Below are 18,932 nucleotides of genomic sequence, written 5' to 3'. Positions count from 1 at the left end.
GGTGGGGGTGTACGTGTCTTAATCCTTGGAAGTTCGAGCGTGTCACGAGGCTTAAAAAGTAAAATGTGCGAAAAACACCCGAATATAGAGAATTAATGTCGACATGCGTAAAAAGTATACAAATAATGTTACAACTCACAGTTTATCGTTTACGAAGTCACGTCAAGGTCACCATTAAGGGTTGACGGCGACCTCGTTCGCAAAATCATCGTTATCGAAGATCCCAAGTTTAGTCAACCCTGAAGATGTTCATGAAGGACAACTATATATTGAGACGCTGACGAGTGCCGAGTAGCACGAAACCCGGGTCCAGGGTTACCTGTTGACTACCTCCAACCACCATCTAAATCTCAATATATAGTGCCCGCAGTGTTGAGTCACCTAGACTGGTGGCCACATTGCAACATGATCGATAGCATTCGATCTGCACTAATAAGGGCTAGACAAGCATGACATTGATCACCACCCAGTGATCAATCAATTGTAATCACTGAATTGTTTACCCTGGCGATTCTTTACTGTCACATATACAAATGGGATTGACTATACTGGTGAGCAAAACCAAACATTGTATAGGCGTGACAACCTGAAACCGTGTCAGTGTACCAAAATGTCAAGAAAGTACTAGTGTATATGGATGTACGAGGTATTGAAAAACTAGTACCAATGTTGTTAATCTCTGTCGAAGCTGAACCACCAAAGTGGTAGTAACAATATATATAATTTAAGTGATTCAAATGGTTCAAATGGTTGTGGAAGGAATAGAAGAAGCTTTCGCTTAACAGGCTTCCGTGTCTAGTAGCAGGGGATCACCAAATCCTCCAGGCAGGAACCTAGGTATGTTAACAATAAAAGAGGAAAAGAAATTGGTAAATCATAGTGTGATGCTGTCCTTGGTCCTTAAGAACATGTCAAGTTGCCTCTTGAAGGACTCCTGACAAGTCGCTTGGACTAGCTCGGCCGGCAGCGAATTCCAGCTTTTGACAACTCTTAAGGAGTAGAAGTTGTGTCTACATTCCGTCTTGCTATGTTATGTTTCCAGTTTCTGGGTGTTACCTCTTAGGTTATTATTCGAACTAAGCTTAAGTAGGTGTTTAAGAGGATGTCCAGAAGTGTTAAGAATACTATAAGCCATTAATAAATCACCTCTAAGACACCTTTATTCTAATGGGTAAAGGTCTAGTGAACGGAGGCGTTCTTCGTAAGGCTTAGATTTGAGTCCTCGAACTGATTTCGTGGCTCGCCGTTGGATACTCTCCAAAGTGACCTTGTCCTTTTGGAGTGAGGGGGAGTACTATGTTTCCGTACTCTAAATGGGGACGGATGAAACTATTGAAGATTGTGTGGAAAGTTCTTCCGTCAAGCTGGCCAAAAATGCGCCTCAACGTTACCAGTGCAAGGTTTGCTCGGAAGGCATTTTTGTCACAGTTAGCGTAAGACTTTAAGTCGTGGGGCACCAGGACTCCTAAATCTTTTTCGACTTGGGATACTACTAGAGAGGAGTTTCCTAAGTTATAACTGTAGTCTGCAACATGTCGCAGATGGACTACTTTACACTTTGAAGTGTCAAAGGTAAGTCCGTTATCGTCTGCCCAACTTTGAAGTCGAGTTAGATCCTCTTGAAGTGCCTATGTATCGTCTTGGTTGCGTATCTCTCTCAAAGTTTCACGTCGTCGGCAAAAAGTAATAAGTCTGACGTTACCTGTTGAGGAAGATCATTTATGTAGATCAAGAAGAGAAGAGGCCCTAGTACTGAGCCCTGGGGGACCCCACTAGGACATTCCATAGCCTGAGATAAAGTGAAATTAACCCTAACCTTAAAGTGTCGATTTTTTAGGTATGAACGTAATAAAATGACACAACTTTAACTGAAGTTATTAAAGTTGAAGTCGAACAAAGGTTCCGTTGACATGATAGGAAGGCAAATGCCTTCATATTTAGCGACGTCGTTTGGAACATTATACTCATATAAGCTCGAGCTCGACAACTATAGATTACCAACGTAGGTGACCTAAGTCGTTGATTGGGGCCTACTCGAGTTGGACGGATATGGTGTGACCATCCAGCCTACGTTGAAGTTAGTGTGGCTACTTTGATGACTGTAGAAAGGAAATAACGATTATACAGAGATGTGTCGGTAGGCACTGGTACAAGATACAGAGTGCGACCACTGCCGCATAGGCTAGTACAAGGCATGTAATTAACTAGTGCGTGTTGGTTGTCCTTGACGTTGAAAAGGATTGGTAAACTGTTTGATATTCAGTGACCTGTATCCTGGATGATTTGGCAAGGGCCGTGTTATTTCACTGGCTCTACATAACCAAAGAATGACCCTTTAGAACCGAAAACGAGGCCCATGGAAATAATTTAGTATCATGCAATGAAAGATGCTTGATAAAGTGGTACATATTAGTTTGTAAAATCTATGAGTTACAAATGGGATTTATTTGAACCCATTTCAGTGGTCCCATTTCAATTTGTAGTTGTGCGCGGTAAAGGGGATTTTGCGAAATTTGACCTTGTCTTTACTCTGTTAGTTAGTTTCGAGAACGCAATAAAAGGTTTGTGACCCGGACAAAATGTAGTGTTAAATAAAATCTAATCGTATTTCCTTCGTAATTCTACGCACTGTTCACTATAGCCTACATTTTTGGATAGCTGTTCTCCGTGAGACGTTATAACGCTTCAGCGTGTATACTTCTGAAACTGATTCTGGGGCGTTAAAGAGAACCTCACTCATATTTATCTCACTGATATCCCTATGGTGCTTACGAAATTGCTATTTTAATGACTTAGTGGGTAACTCAGAGAAGTAAAGTGTTTACTTGTCGGACCTATTAGTTCTGTGTCTGTGCATAACCTCTTTCGATTGATTCATTCAATAGAGCCATCACTACACCAAGTGGATCTGAGAGCTACATAGAGGGAGTCTATTAATTGCATTATACTTTGTTTGGAGTACTAATAAGATCTTTGCCTTCCTTCAAAATGTCTAAGTGTGTCTGGGCCATGTTTTACGATAAGTAGTCTAAATAATTTAAGATTTTATGATGAAAACAAGCCTTATTACCATATTTGATTTATCTAATGGCCTCTATTTTGAACGGCACAACTAAATCATACAAATCGTTTGGTATACATGATATTGTAGCAAAATCATTCTTTAGCCTACAGTTAAGCGCGGGACCAAGACCATGAATTATGGAAAGTGGTGTTGAAACTGCATGTTCCTGATTACATCTAGGGTACCGGTTGGAAAGTATGACACGTTTTCACCTGTTATTTGGAAGGCTTTACAAAAGTGATTACGGTATCCGGTAGACACTAGTCTCTGTCTTCATGCATTCTGCACTGAATTTCCCCTTTTACAGCTATTTTCAGGCTTAAACTGGACAGTACTTCATTAATTACAAACTAGTGAGTATTGTCGTTATCCGTTTGTTTCATGACATCTGCTGATATTCGTTTCCAGTGGTTACTTGTTTAATCATCCATTCGTTGTTTTCGGACCAACTTGTTTGGTCAGGATACAAAACTATCTTTTGCCGCTAGTAGTAGGGTTGGTATCGACTGACGATGTCATGCACCTATTGGCCATTATTTATACCGTCCATACTTTTGGTGGAGTTTTGTTCTCTGAGCTGGATGGTTTGGTCGTGGAGCTTTCATCGTTCTTCTCAACGACATCATCAGCACAAACTTCAGATAGAAGTGAAGTGTTCGAATTTCTCCATATGTGTTTCACAGCTTGTTCTGTGCACCTCGGTGTTGATTGGTCCTTATTGACCTTAAATTTGTCATTGTTTACTTCTTTGTTTTGGTTTTGTCTCCCATTGGTTTGATTTTTGTTCAGAAGAACGATGAAAGCTCCACGACCAAACCATCCAGCCCAGAGAACAAAACTCAACCAAAATCATCCACCTGAGCTACAAATCTTCTCCACCATGCCGTCCATACATTCAAATAAGGTTGTTTGGATAGATCGATCCAACATATTTAAACTATAGAAGCTGTTAGGCAGTTATTTCATGAGTAGAGTGTGAATATTATGACTAAACATCATTGTTCTCATCCGCGAGTAACCACTTTAGTATCAAAGACCCTATCATTCTTCATTCAAGTTGGGTAACCTGTAAACTTTTTCGATGAATTCTTTTGAAAGAATTTTCATCTTGTTAACCTATAATGCATTATATTTCGCTTCAATTTTTTCTAGCATTAAACCTTCGGTCGACCGAATTGGGTGGAATAGCTAACACTGATTGCAAGTATATACCCGTGTAAACGACTTTATAACCTGTGATCCTAAAGGTCTGTCTTCGTAAAATACACAGTATATTTACAGATAGTCTTACCCCCATATTTCCGGTAACGAAGTAACCACATTCGGCAGCGAAACATGGCCATTAAAAGTAGAAGACAGTCAGTCAGTCAGTAACAACGTAGAACGTCGTACGTACGTAAATCAGTTCGAGTTGCCACACCACATTAGCACAGAGATTCAATGATCGACTCAAATCCCATAGTGATAGAGGTAATAAGAGTATAAGCGGTAATCGGGAAAATTAGTGTTTGGAGATGTTATTTAAAGAGTATAATACAGCGAAATAAATTTGGGAAGGGAAAAAAAGAGACAAGGAGGGATAAGATCAAAATTTGAGAGAACACAAAGTGTATGCACCTGCGCCATTGCAAACGATTTTGAACCATGCCATTCAGGGTCTCTAAACATCGGTTGCTATCATCTCGCGGTCCCCAACCAGGTAGTCTACACCTACCAACATGACTCAGTCCACTTGTCAGTGACTTCATGGACTTGTGCCATGTTTTGGTCTGGCCGCCCCTAGCTTTCTTCCAACCTACTCCTATACCACTGAACATCGCACGTCGAGGCAGTCGGTCGTTGGGCATACGTAACACGTGTCCCAGCCATCCCAACTAATGAAGTTTCACTACGTCATCAGTTGATTTGCCATCCTTACCTAGTACCCGTTTCCTAACAACTGCATTACTTACTCGATAGTCCCAGGATATACGAGCAATATTTCGAAGACACCTATGATCAAATACTAGTAACCTACGAATATCCTCTACTCTTACCGGCCATGTTTCACTGCCATAAAGTAGGACGGAACGAACTGCTGTGCAGTAAACCCGTCCTTTCACAATTGATTGATCACTGGGTGGTGATCAATGTCATGCTTGTCTAGTCCTTATTAGTGCAGATCGAATGCTATCGATCATGTTGCAATGTGGCCACCAGTCTAGGTGACTCAACACTGCGGGCACTATATATTGAGATTTAGATGGTGGTTGGAGGTAGTCAACAGGAAACCCGTCCTTTGGTTGATAGACGGATATCTCGCCTACGCCATAAATGACGCAAGTTGGTAAAAGCTAGTCGAGCCTTCTGTATCCGTGCTGAGATTTCGTCACACACCAGACCACAAGGGCTGATGAGACTTCCAAGATAAGTGAAGCGATCGACAAGCTCAATTACTTCACTCCCTATCATTAGTTCGGGTGTCAATGCAACCCAATCCTGAAGCAACATTTTGCATTTCGAGCAGGAGAATCGCATCCCGAACATGCTTGCATTGTTGCTTAGAGTGGTCATAAGACTGCATTTTGTCAGCGTCTTCACCAAATAAAACTATGTCATCAGCATATTCTAAGTCAACAAGTGAACCTACCGGTAGAAGTTCAACCCCTGGAAATTTAGACGAGGAAAGTGTTATCTCTAAAAGTACGTCAACGACAAAGTTGAACAAAAATGGAGAGAGTGGACAGCCCTGACGAACACCAATCCTGATGACAGTTCGCCATAAGCTCTCACTCTACCAGTTGTGTTCGAGTAGAGAGCCTTTACAAGGTTAATGCACTTCTTTGGTACTCCTTTCAGTGACAAACACTGCCATAGAACCTTACGATCGACAGAGTCGAATGCTGCTTTAAGGTCGAGAAATACTACGATTCGCGGGCGTCTGAACGTGTGTCTGTGTTCTAGAACCTGACGTAGTGTGAATATGTGGTCTATACAACCACGTCCAGGTCGAAAACCAGCCTGATTTTCTCTAGTCTGCTCTTCACGAGCTTTAGTTGGGCGTCGAAGTATTATTGAAGCTAATATTTTAGACACTATATTAGTCAAACTGATTCCTCTGTGATTGTCACAAGAGGACTTTTGTCCTTTTTTATAGACTGGCACAATCAGTGATTGAGACCAGTGAGATGGGATTACATCCAGTTCCCAAATTCTACCTAAGACCTCAGTCAATCTCACTGCTAATACTGGGCCGCTATCCTTAAAAATCTCAGTGGTAAACCTGTCAGGGCCTACTGCTTTCCCACGCTTCAAATTTCCGACAGCTTTTTCAACTTCGTCAAGAGTCGGAGGACTTACATTAACTTGCCGTTCAGGCAGACTGGAGATCATGGAAAACCAAGGTGTGGCTGAAGGCCAGTTGAACTGATCCTTAAAGTGTTCTGCCCATCGATCCATTCTCCTGGATTGGCAATGTATAATATGTCCATCTTTTTCTGAGTCATGTCAGAATAAGTAAACGATTACACGAGTTTGTGTAATTAAGTGACAGGATGGTAGATCCATGTTTGTTAAGCCAATCAGATCGTGTTCTGCTAATGAGTGAATATTTATTCTTATTTAACTAAATGTACAAATAAAAATAAACTGTCTCTAGATAAAATCTGCCTCATTGTTTGTCTTCAATTAGTGAATATTAACATTAATTTGTCAGTGGACACGGGCAAATCTTATCAAAACTACCCACTATTCAAAAAGATCAGTACAAAGTTATTGTTTCGCAACATAATCTTTGCTCAAGTCCTGATTTAGATCAACGTATGAGTTAGTTTAAGTAAATACAAGAGATCTACACAATTAAAAGATTTTATTCCTTTTACCAGTAGTCCGATTGATACGAGTTGTTAACATAAGTAGCATTTATGTGAACAAAATCAGTCAGTAGACTACAAAGAAAATTCGAACAATCAATTAGATTGAATATAGTAACCAATTAAGAAATGATGGTAAATCAGTTGATGAGGTTGTGTTACGTATGCGTGAACACTGATTACCACGACGTGCAATGCTAACCAGTGTTCGGGATGGTTGGAAGAAAGTTAGGGGCGGCCAAACCAAAACGTGGCATCAGTGCTTGAAGTCACTAACTTGTAGTCTGAGCCATGTTGGTAGATGCAGACTACTTGGTTGGGTTCCCGTGACTATCGTAACCAATTGTTGGAGACTCTGGGTGACATGGCTCAGAATCGATCACAATGGCGTCGGTGTATACACTCCCTGTCTTCCCTTAAACTAAGAGATTAAAATCGCTTCATATCTTTCTATCTACGTACTAAATCATTCTTCCTGTACTATATCCTTATATGCAATCTTTCTTTTATATATTACCACCTCTGAATTAACTACTTTTATGAATCCGGTGTCCATCTTGTTGTGTTAATGAACTATGGCAACTTGGACCGATGCATATGTGCCTGGTCCTACGTTGTAGCTGACTGACTGACTACCCGCATATTACGAATAAAGTAACTCAGTGACACATACTTCTTTCTCCAAGACTTCTTGGTTACTGGAATTTCTTCTAAGACTGCAAGCACTCACGTATAAAACTCGCTTAGGTTGTCACAATTGATGAGCCTGTCCAGCATACCGAAATAACACGCGGTTGATAGAGACTAGTTTATGTGAACGATAAGGAAGATCATGACTAGTATGGGACTTGATTATTTATCTCTGATATTTTATAATAGAAAACATTGTGTCGTCTGATTTCTTGAGAATATTCAATGACTTATTTTATGTGCGAGTTCTTTTCCCTTCTATCACAAATTTGTCGCTACTTTTGTTAATATGCCATTTGTCTTTCTCTTTGCTTTCAACTTTTTATAAAGTCATCTGTCTTTATTTTGCTGCATACAGTGTAATTGCTCCGATAATCTTCCCAGTGAAAACACAAACACAAATGTATTTTTAAAAATATGAATAAGTTGGTTCTGTTTCAAATTTTGTCATCTGAAGGAGGATCCCAGCAAATTCTACTTGTGATACATATGATCAAAAACAGATTTCAAAAGCTACAGAATAATTAGGGCAGTACATCATGAAGTTCTCTGAAGGTACGTAGCATAATTATCTTCGGTGTTTTTTTCTAGCTTATTTACACAAACGATACGGGGTCCGTGATTCATGAATATCTTACTGAATCCCTTATTTTTGGCCTATTTTAGTGAGGATTCGAAGCAATTTATGATAAGCTTATATTTATAATCCTAATACCTGGTTTTGTGAATTAGTTTTAACATTTATCACGACTAATTTCTTAAGAATATGACTTACTTGTATGTTATTGAATTTATTTAGTAGTGTTAGTGGTGATTACACAGTAACAGTTTCTTTACATCGTAACTGAAATTTCGGCTTGGAGTTCTCATTTTTGAGAGCAGTTTTGTTTATTCAGCTTTAGGCAGCACTCCATGATGTTGTTACTTTCCGACTGCCCAAACTACTATAATTGAATTAGGGTTTGAACCGGCATCCTGTTATTTAGAAACAGTGCTCAAAATTACTGTGGAGTTCTAATCATTTTGTAACCCCCGAACCATTAGTTTTCACCCTATTTCCGCTTGAACCACAAGCTAGTATTGTCTGTCTACAAAAAATAATTATGGTTTCGTCATGTAAAAGTTATATCTGATTACCAGGTTAACTAAATTACATTAAACGCTTTTTTTCGGTAATTGACAACCTATTCCATATCCAATAGATAAAGTTTACTCTCCTGTCTACGAATGTTAACCAGATATTTAAAAAGGTCACTTGTTATGTTTCAGATTCAAGTGGAGTGCTTCATTTAAATTCGACTTCGAATAAAACAGTCAAGGAATATGATTGCCAAAAGGTTGGCATAAAGCATTCATCCGTTGGAGATGTATGTGACGTTGTTGTAAGTCAGAAAAATATTAATGAATCCAAAGAAAGCTCAAGTGATAGACAGATGACGTTTACTTCAGCTGGTTCACATTCAAACCACTCAAATTTACACAGTTCAAGTGAATATCCACAGAAAGCAAGACGGTCGCTTTTAGACTGGGACAGTTTTATAAATCTACCTAAAAAGCCTCGAAATCTGTCGTTAAAAACTGATGATTTATCTCGAACGTTAGTTACAAAAACGACAGATTCAAGATCTCCAATTAAATCAAAACAAGAAGGTGATAGTCGTGCATCCCCTTGCTTATCTCCTATAAAAGCAAACGACTTTGTTGGAAATGTAAAGTTAGCACCTCTTCGGTGTAGTACAGAACATGACAAGTTATTAACTAATAGTGGCTATTCGTCTTCCGAAGAACACAGTAAAAGTGTCCCTGCAAGGGGAGGCGAATCATCCGATTTCAGCAGTCCTGATTTCACTTTATCAAGTATCCCAGTTAAAAACCGTGCTGAAACGAGAAAACGAAGATCGTCCCATTTTGCCACTGCCTACAATGACTCCGAAGTATCTTCAGACCAGCTAGACATACACTCTCAAAGGCAAAACCAAAAAAAAATTCTCATTGGCAATCATAACAGTAAAAAAAGAAAGTTGTCACCTTCAGTTCGAATTCGCAGAACAAAAGACACTTTTACATGCATAGCAAAGGAAAATTTGCACAACGGTGTGCAATCGCCTGATTTTGATTTTGATACCGGTGTAAGTTTTTAAAAAATTAAAGCCTAGTAAGGGGCTTTTAAACTTCACTACGATGGAGTTTCTGGATGGGCATTTCTAGTAGCTGGCAGGGATAGAAAATTTAATTTTAGCTGGGCAAATTACCTCACCTGGGTTATTTTGTTCTCTAGGGAACGTAAAAATCCTAATTGGAAATCTGTCAAGTTACATGCTACCTCTTCACAATAATTTTTGTCCTGTATCTTATTAATTTGATGACTTACCAACTGCATACTACACAAATAAGTGAATATTTTAAAAAGGTTGCTTAAATAATCTATGTTTTATATCACAATTTGTTTTATACCTAACTGTCGTAATCTCTATACACTATACAAATGTCTGGTCGTGCTTCACTCAAAAATACAGAGAACACTTTTCAGTAAATGACGAGAAAGCACTAAGCACTTTACCCGCGAAACAATTATCATGTTAATATATTTTTAAGAGTATGTATTGTTTCACGTCTCAGTTATTGGCTGTTTTTAGCTAACATGTGATATTTGCCTCATTTTCTTAACGTAAAACTAACAATTTAGCTCCTTTGGTGAACAAAACAATGATTTTGACTTTACTAAACCCCGTCTTATTATAAAATAATATTTATCTTTCTTCGCTACGAAACTTTGTTCGTGGTACATTATCTAATCTTAACCGACAATACTCCTGCCAGAAAACGATAATTCACTTTGAGAAAAGCACAGAATTATCTCTGTATGCATTTTTAATAATTAGGGGCCGAAGTATGTTATATTTTAGTAAAAGTAGCGAACGATCTCACGTAATTAAACGGGATAGTTAGTCGTACTATAAATTCCTTGTATTATGGGGATTTTTCATGTTATGTATTTGGTATATATTTCAAAAATTTGTTACCGACCTTTATAATTGTAGAATTCAATACATTGTCAAAAGGTGTCATGTCGCTCTCTATGTGGTGCCTGTGATCATGATAATCATATATCTAATGAATTAAACTTAAGAGAACTCAGCGGAAGTATTGCATCTCAGCAAAATCATTCATTGGCCAACAATTCACTCACGATTACTCATGTGGCAACACAACGACCATCTTTAAGATTGAAAAAGTCATCCAAACTTCCAAAGGTATTTACAATGTTTCAAAAACATTAAATTATATATTTATGTATTTTGGACCATTATGAAGAAAATTTCGTTAGTGAAGACCTATCGTTTTTAAGATTTTTGAAGCGTTTTGTTCATGTGCTTGATCAATGAATACAACTGTTCACCTGCAGTTGTGGATTCCAATTAGATTAGTAGTTAAAGCACAAATTTCGTTTGAGTAAAATAAATTAAACTCGGAAGCTAAATAGAATTCCTTTCTAGATAATGTCACATGTATTTTAGTATTTATTGATTATTGATCCCAGCGGGTTATATGGCTACTACGTACCAGGTTCGAACCCCGCTCCACCTAATCCGATTTGCGCAACCGGATATTATCATTAGAGTTTGCATTTAGAGTACAGCTCACATCCAAGAACCTGATGGACGGGGTTGTGTTCTTCTTCTTCTTCTTCTTTTATTATTATTATTATTATTGTTATTATTGTTATTATTATTATTATTATTATTATTATTATTATTATCATTATTATTATTATTATTATTATTATTATTATTATTATTATTATTAATGTTTTCACCTCTCACCACATACAGTATCTTTAACCTCCAAGCCATTTTATTGACGTTCATAGCATAAATTGGCCTAATAACCAAGTAAACAAACCCATTTATCTCCTATAATTTACGTAAAGCCGGAACTATTATTTCGGGTGATTTATGTTTTTTAAACTTTTTAGTGGTCACTTATCTGCACCTTTGGCGCAGTACTCCATTTCACAATAAATTTGAAACATGTGTTATAGGTTGTTATAGTAACCGTACTATTCCTCGTATTATTTTATGGGAAGCTGTGCATTTATATACAGAAACATACGTGAAAATAATCCACATATTGATTTTGAGCCAGTCATTAACGTAGAAACGGGCGCAAATATGGGTCTTCTCAAGTCACCGCACCAGATCAGCACAAGATGAAATCAAAATAAATGCCAGACTAATAGAATTAGTAACGGTACCAATGGTTATGGAGAAGATTTAAGCATGAGCAGCAACATTCGAGAACAATGGATAAATTCGTGGAATAGAAATGTATGAGATAATTTTTAAAAAACTTTGTCTAAGTGGAAACGAAGTGATCATAGATGTACCATTATGACCAGTTCTGCACTGTGTTACCCAATGTCTACGACCAGTCGTTATGGAAATCCCCCTGACCCTAACCAAGTTGTCTGCACCTACCAACACAGCTCATGGACGTTCTCGTTTACCTGCCCCTAGTTTCAATCCTATTCCTACACTGTCAAACATCGCTCCTTTAGGTAGGCGATAATAAGCCATAGCGGCTTATACCAATCTGGGCCACCTTTGGCGCCTTCGTGATGTTAGTCTGGCTGTATAAGGTCGGATCTACAACACGTCGGTGAGAGCAGTTCTGCTCCATGCCTGTGAAACCTGGCCTCCGAGTTGAGGACGTTAGACGACTCTGTGTTCGATCATCGCTGTCTCCGAAGGATTGCTGACATCCAGTGGCAACACCATGTTAGGAATGCAGAGGTTCGGCATCGTGTGTTCGGTCACAGAGACGATAATGCAATTGGTGTCACCATCTTGAAACACCGACTTCGGTGGCTTGGACATGTTCTCCGAATGTCGTCCCAGAGAATTCCACGTCGTGCACTATTTGCCGATTCTGAGACTGGTTGGAAAAAGCGGAGAGGTGGTCAGTGTATGACATGGTGTCAGGGTATGAAAGAAAGCTGCAAAGGGCTGGTTTGTGTTAGTCCTTCACGGCTCCCTGGTTGGGTTCCGAGAGATGGTGCAACATAGTGGCTAGAGACGTTATCAGATATGGTTCAGAATAGAAGCCAGTGGCGATCCTGCTGTAACCTTCTTTTACTTTCTTCATAAAAAATGGTTGTTTCTTCCTTAACTGAAAGATTTCTTCTGATTGTACCATACCGTTTCCCCCGGTATTACTATTGCACTACCTTACACCAATCTCTTCGTTATTGTTCTCTCTTTTTTCTTGAGCTCCTTACCTTTTTTTCCTTTCGATTTCTCATTGTTTTGTGTGGCGCATATATATTGGCGCTCTCTTTTTCCAATATCCATGTGTTCAAATAAATAAATAAAAAAATAAATAAATAAATAAATAAAACATTTCTCAACCACCCCAGTTGATAAAGATTCATTACCTTATCAATTGCTTTGCCATCCTTAGCTAGTACTGTGCGTCTAACATCAGCTTATCTCTCTCAGTTAACTTAAGTGTTAAAACTGAATCACCATCATTAAACATCTCTGCAATTGGTTACTGAACAACTGTATTGTTTTAACAATTACCTTTTGTCTTTTCCGTGTCTTTCGCTTTCGTTGCCCACCACTGCTCACTATCATTACATAAACTCTCCATCAATCTACATTTAAGTTGTCTTTACTCTCGATCCTGTTCGGAGCTTATTAAGATGAGTTTCTCATCGTGTGCCAACGCAGTAGACACCATCGAAATTGATTTACTTTTCGAACCTTTTAGTTTAGTTCACTGATGTACAACTGTTTAGCTTTCATGTCATATCCCATCGGGGCGAACATCACTTTTAAAAGTGATAAATGCTTCTCTGGTTCCTCATACATAAACCCAACTTTTGCATTGTTGAGCCGAACTATTATTGTTGTAGCTTTTCTCCACCTAGAAGAAGTCATTCGAATGTGTGCTCACAATAACTCACGATGAAAGTTTGAACATGTGATCGAAAGGAAGAGGTAATCTTCTCTTAGGCTTCTCCAACAGTGGCCGGTGGTAATAGTCTGTTTGAGTCCATCGTTGAATCAAATTTTGGGATCACCATGTTAGGTATTGTCTCTCCGTATATGTTAAGTTGGTGCTTACTAGAAGTAAATGATTGTCTGAAGATAGTTACAGCAGACAGCTACGTCAGTCAATCAGCTACAACGTAGGACCAGGCACATATGCATCGGTCCAAGTTGCCATAGTTCATTAACACAACAAGATGGACACCGGATTCATAAAAGTAGTTAATTCAGAGGTGGTAATATATAAAAGAAAGATTGCATATAAGGATATAGTACAGGAAGAATGATTTAGTACGTAGATAGAAAGATATGAAGCGATTTTAATCTCTTAGTTTAAGGGAAGACAGGGAGTGTATACACCGACGCCATTGTGATCGATTCTGAGCCATGTCACCCAGAGTCTCCAACAATTGGTTACAATAGTCACGCGAACACAACCAAGTAGTCTGCATCTACCAACATGGCTCAGACTACAAGTTAGTGACTTCAAGCAATGATGCCACGTTTTGGTTTGGCCGCCCCTAACTTTCTTCCAACCATCCCGAACACTGGTTAGCATTGCGCATCGTGATAATCAGTGTTCACGCATACGTAACACGCGGCCCAACTTTCTCAGTTGATGAAGATTCACAACCTCATCAACTGATTTACCATCATTCCCTAATACCCTGTGTTTAACCTCACTATTACTTACCCGGTGATCCCAGCAGACGCCAGCAATATTTCTAAGGCATCTGTGGTCAGATACTTGTAGCTTACGAGTGCCTTCTACTCTTAATGGCCATGTTTTGCAGCCGTGAAGTAGAACGGAACGAACTTCCGTGCAGTATACTCGTCCTTTTATTGATAGACGGATATCTCGCCTTCTCCGTAGGTGACGTAAGTTGGCAAAAGCCAAACGAGCTTTTTGAATCCGTGCTGAGATTTGGTCAGACACCAAACCATTAGGGCTGATCAGACTTCCAACATAAGTGAATTTGTCAACATGTTCGAATACTTCACTCCCTATCCTTAGTTCAGGTGTTGACGCAGACCAGTCCTGAAGCAACAACTTGCATTTCGAGGGAGAGAAGCGCATTCCAAACATTCTGGCATTTTCTGCTTAGTGCTACCAGAAGACTGCATTTTATCAACGTCTTCACCAAACAGGACTATGTCATCTGCGTATTCTAAGTCGATAAGTGGACCTCCTGGAAGGATATCAATATCCGAGAATTCAGTCAACGAGAATGTTATTTCTATCAATAGGTCTATGATGAAGTTAAACAAAAATGGATAAAGTGGACAGCCTAGACGGACACCACTTGAGGTTGCGTCCGACAATTATCGAGGCTGGTATTTTAGACATTATATTAGTTAAACTAATCCCTCTATGGTTGTCTCATGATGATTTCGACCCTCTGTGATATATTGGGACGATCAGTGATTGTGACCAGTCAGATGGAAATACTTCCAACTCCCAGATTTTGGCTAAAATATTAGTCAAACTAATCGCCAAAATTGGACCACCATCCTTAAAGACCTCTGGCGCCAATCCATCTGGACCAGCCACCCCTCCTCTTTTCAGACTAACTATAGGCTTTTGAACTTCAGCTAGAGTTGGGGGACCTACTTCAATGTTTCATTCACGGTGTCTGGGAATTGTGGGTAGTTGTAGAGTAGCTGAAGGCCAGCTGAACTGTTCTCTGGAATGTTCCGCCCATCGTTCTAAACGTCTAGACTGGGAGTAGATAAGAGTGTCGCCTTTTGCCGAAATAGTCTGACTTACACTTGACTTATTAATTCCAGTTTCCTTTATTAGTCTGTTGGGTTGTCTTGTGTTCCCTGTAGTCGCTGTTTTTTCCATCTCTTTTACTTTCGTTGCCCACAAATGCTCACGGCCGTTCGTTAGATTTTTGCTTAACCTAGATTTCATTCGTTTTCGCTCTTCATCGTGTTCAGAGCCTGATGGGATGAATTTACGAGAATCCGTCAGTGCAATAGACTTAGAAGAAATCCACTGGTTCTTTGTAACCTCTTGGTTTAAATCACTAACAGATGTCATTGCTGTTTGTATATCTTTCCAAAAAAACATCTGGGTCAGCCTCGTTTTCAGAACTACCTCATTGTGACCTCAGTTGTTCCTGGAACCTACTTTTGGTTTTCTCGCTACTCAATTCAGTTCTAATGGGTCTTTTTACTGTGGCTTTTTGCGTGCCTGTATTAGGGCTTGGTCGGAGTCCAAGCAGGTACTCCAGAATGAGCGGCAATCTTCTACCGACCCTCTCCAACGATGACTGATGGAAATATGGTCTATTTGAGTTTATCATTAGTTTGATGCAGGGGTCGCCATGTTAGAGACGATGTTTCTCTTTATGCTTAAAATTAGTGTTTGCTAAAAATAAACGATTGTCTGAGCACGGTTGCAGCAGACGATCACTATCATCTGTTCGCTGTGTCGGAATACTAAAATACCCACCTAAATGTCTTTCTGTTTGGTTTCAGCTACCTACTTGAACACTAAAGTCACCTGCTACGAGTACTATGTCTGGACGTTTAGCTTTCTGAAGAAGTTCAGATAGCTTCCTGCAAAATTCATCTTTCACTTCATCTGAGCTGCAGTCGGTGGGAGCGTAGGCAGAAACGACGAAAGGCAACGACGTGTGCGCCTATCCTTTCGAAATTTTACGGAGCCGTCTAGCCAAACAGCACATATGCGACTGTTAACGGGTATCCATTCTTATAGTGCCTGTCCTGCCCTCGTACTTAGTGCTATGTCTACATCGCCAGTTCACTAGAACTAGCAATCGAATCATATGGTACGATTACTTCACTTCAGCTTCCAACATTCCTAAGACCAAGGGGTTTCATCTAAGATTAATCTGCTGCGTCGTTTGAACCGTAATCAACAGAAGGGTTTCCAGAGACACAGAAGGGTCGATAGCTGGAACGGGATTTGATCGCTAACAATGTAATATCAGGTTCTGTTAGAGATACGTAGGTGGTCATCACTTTTCAGTTACCTATACTGTGGAAGAATACGTCTTCAGGGACTGAATTAGTAGCGAACTTGACCATCTGGTAACCCAGGGGACATCGTTCTATATGTTGACTGACGAAAATGCCTTACCGCCCTCATACCTCAATACACTCAACAGTGCTGTTCCACCCTAGTAGTTTAAATTGCTGCCTTTTATCTTACTGCTTCTCAACAAACCTACATGGCTCGGTAGGACCTAAAACAAACGAGTGTTTCAACAAATATAGGTCGACTGGTTCGTCACAATAGACAAACCCTAATGGTGAATACGGTCGGTTATGTTTTTGAATAAGTGCACTTTGTTTTGTTTTAAACTTAGTTATATTAATATTATTTATCACTTTCATCTTATCTACCCACAAAGGAGGAGCTTATCTCAACTCAAAATCAAAGTAATTTGGCTAACAAGTCCGTTTTTCAATGTTTGTACTGCACGCGCCCATTCTCAGAAAAACGATATCGACTAAAGCACATGATTGCTTGTCGGTTGGCTCCAAAAAACGTAAGTATCACCAGAAGTAAATCACTGATTTTTATCATTGCTTACAATGCTTTATTTTTGTTAAAGAATAAGGTTCGTAAGCTTTGCTTTTCTAGTCATGGGTAGTATATGAGACAAAGTAGTATGAACTGTTCAACCTGTTGACTTATTATTATCATTTCTTTATTTGAACATATAAATATTGGTACAAGGCGGCACCAAATATATATTCGCCACACAAAACAGTGAGTATTCGAAGAGAAAAAAAGGTAAAGAGCGTAAAAAAGAACAATAACGAAGAGATTGGTGTAAGGTAGTGCAATAGTAATACCGGGGGAAACGGTATGGTACAATCAGAAGAAATCTTTCAGTTAAGGAAGAAACAACCATTTTTTATGAAGAAAGTAAAAGAAGGTTACAGCAGGATCGCCACTGGCTTCTATTCTGAACCATATCTGATAACGTCTCTAGCCACTATGTTGCACCATCTCTCGGAACCCAACCAGGGAGCCGTGAAGGACTAACACAAACCAGCCCTTTGCAGCTTTCTTTCATACCCTGACACCATGTCATACACTGACCACCTCTCCGCTTTTTCCAACCAGTCTCAGAATCGGCAAATAGTGCACGACGTGGAATTCTCTGGGACGACATTCGGAGAACATGTCCAAGCCACCGAAGTCGGTGTTTCAAGATGGTGACACCAATTGCATTATCGTCTCTGTGACCGAACACACGATGCCGAACCTCTGCATTCCTAACATGGTGTTGCCACTGGATGTCAGCAATCCTTCGGAGACAGCGATGATCGAACACAGAGTCGTCTAACGTCCTCAACTCGGAGGCCAGGTTTCACAGGCATGGAGCAGAACTGCTCTCACCGACGTGTTGTAGATCCGACCTTATACAGCCAGACTAACATCACGAAGGCGCCAAAGGTGGCCCAGATTGGTATAAGCCGCTCTGGCTTTCACTATACGTGAATCGATCTCATCACTCACACCACCACCAGCACTTATGCAGCTACCTAGATACACGAACTTCTCGACTACTTCTATCTGCTCACCATCCAGGGTGAGTACATGATTAGAATCCTGCCAGTCTTGTAGAAGTACTTTGCACTTCGAATGTGCAAAGCACATACCATACCTACGGACACTGATTGCCAACTGATTAAGTGCGGATTGGATGACTTGGGCGTTATCGTACAGTAAGACAATATCATCCGCATACTCAAGGTCGAGAAGTCTTTCTCTAGGCAAGAGATCCACACCGCCAGTACTTACATCCATCAGAGCTGTTTCCAGAATGTCATTGATGGCAAAGTTGAAGAGGAATGGTGAGATTGGGCAACCCTGTCTAACCCTACTGTTTGAATGGAACAATGGAGAAAGGTGGTTGTATGCCCTCACTCTGCTTGAGGTGTTTGTATATAGGACCTTTAGGATGTTAATAAACTTCTCAGGCACACCCTTTTTCAATAGACAATCCCAGAGAACAGTCCTATCCAACGAGTCGAAGGCAGCCCTGATGTCAAGAAACACTACGATTGTTGGGCTTTGATAAGTATGGCGGTGTTCTAACATTTGGCGGAGGGTGAATATATGATCAATACATCCTCGACCAGAACGAAACCCAGCCTGCTCCTCGGGAGTCAGTGTTTCTCGGGCTTTGAACAACCTATGAAGTATAACGGAAGCCAATAGCTTGGACGCAATCGGAAGTAGACTTATCTCCCGATAGTTGTTACAGAAACGACGTGAACCCTTTTAAA

At 39.8% G+C, this 18,932-nt stretch overlaps 1 protein-coding gene across 1 annotated transcript in view; it reads left to right on the top strand.

Moving 5' to 3' along the window:
* The first annotated feature begins 2,485 nt into the window (after positions 1–2,485).
* The window catches only part of MS3_00008556 (uncharacterized protein), a 39,426-nt gene continuing 22,979 nt past the window's right edge, over positions 2,486–18,932 (top strand). Inside the window, exons 1-5 of the mRNA XM_051216889.1 lie at positions 2,486–2,561; positions 7,964–8,160; positions 8,875–9,734; positions 10,647–10,859; positions 17,042–17,179. Coding sequence (XP_051073852.1) covers positions 8,145–8,160; positions 8,875–9,734; positions 10,647–10,859; positions 17,042–17,179 — 1,227 coding nt within the window. The 5' untranslated portion in view covers positions 2,486–2,561; positions 7,964–8,144. The remainder of the gene's footprint in view (positions 2,562–7,963; positions 8,161–8,874; positions 9,735–10,646; positions 10,860–17,041; positions 17,180–18,932) is intronic.

Source organism: Schistosoma haematobium, chromosome 1 (assembly GCF_000699445.3).
Source record: "Schistosoma haematobium chromosome 1, whole genome shotgun sequence".
Taxonomy (NCBI): Eukaryota; Metazoa; Platyhelminthes; class Trematoda; order Strigeidida; family Schistosomatidae; genus Schistosoma; species Schistosoma haematobium.
The sequence above is the reverse complement of the archived record's forward strand: the minus strand, read 5'-3'. Positions and strand labels throughout refer to the sequence as shown.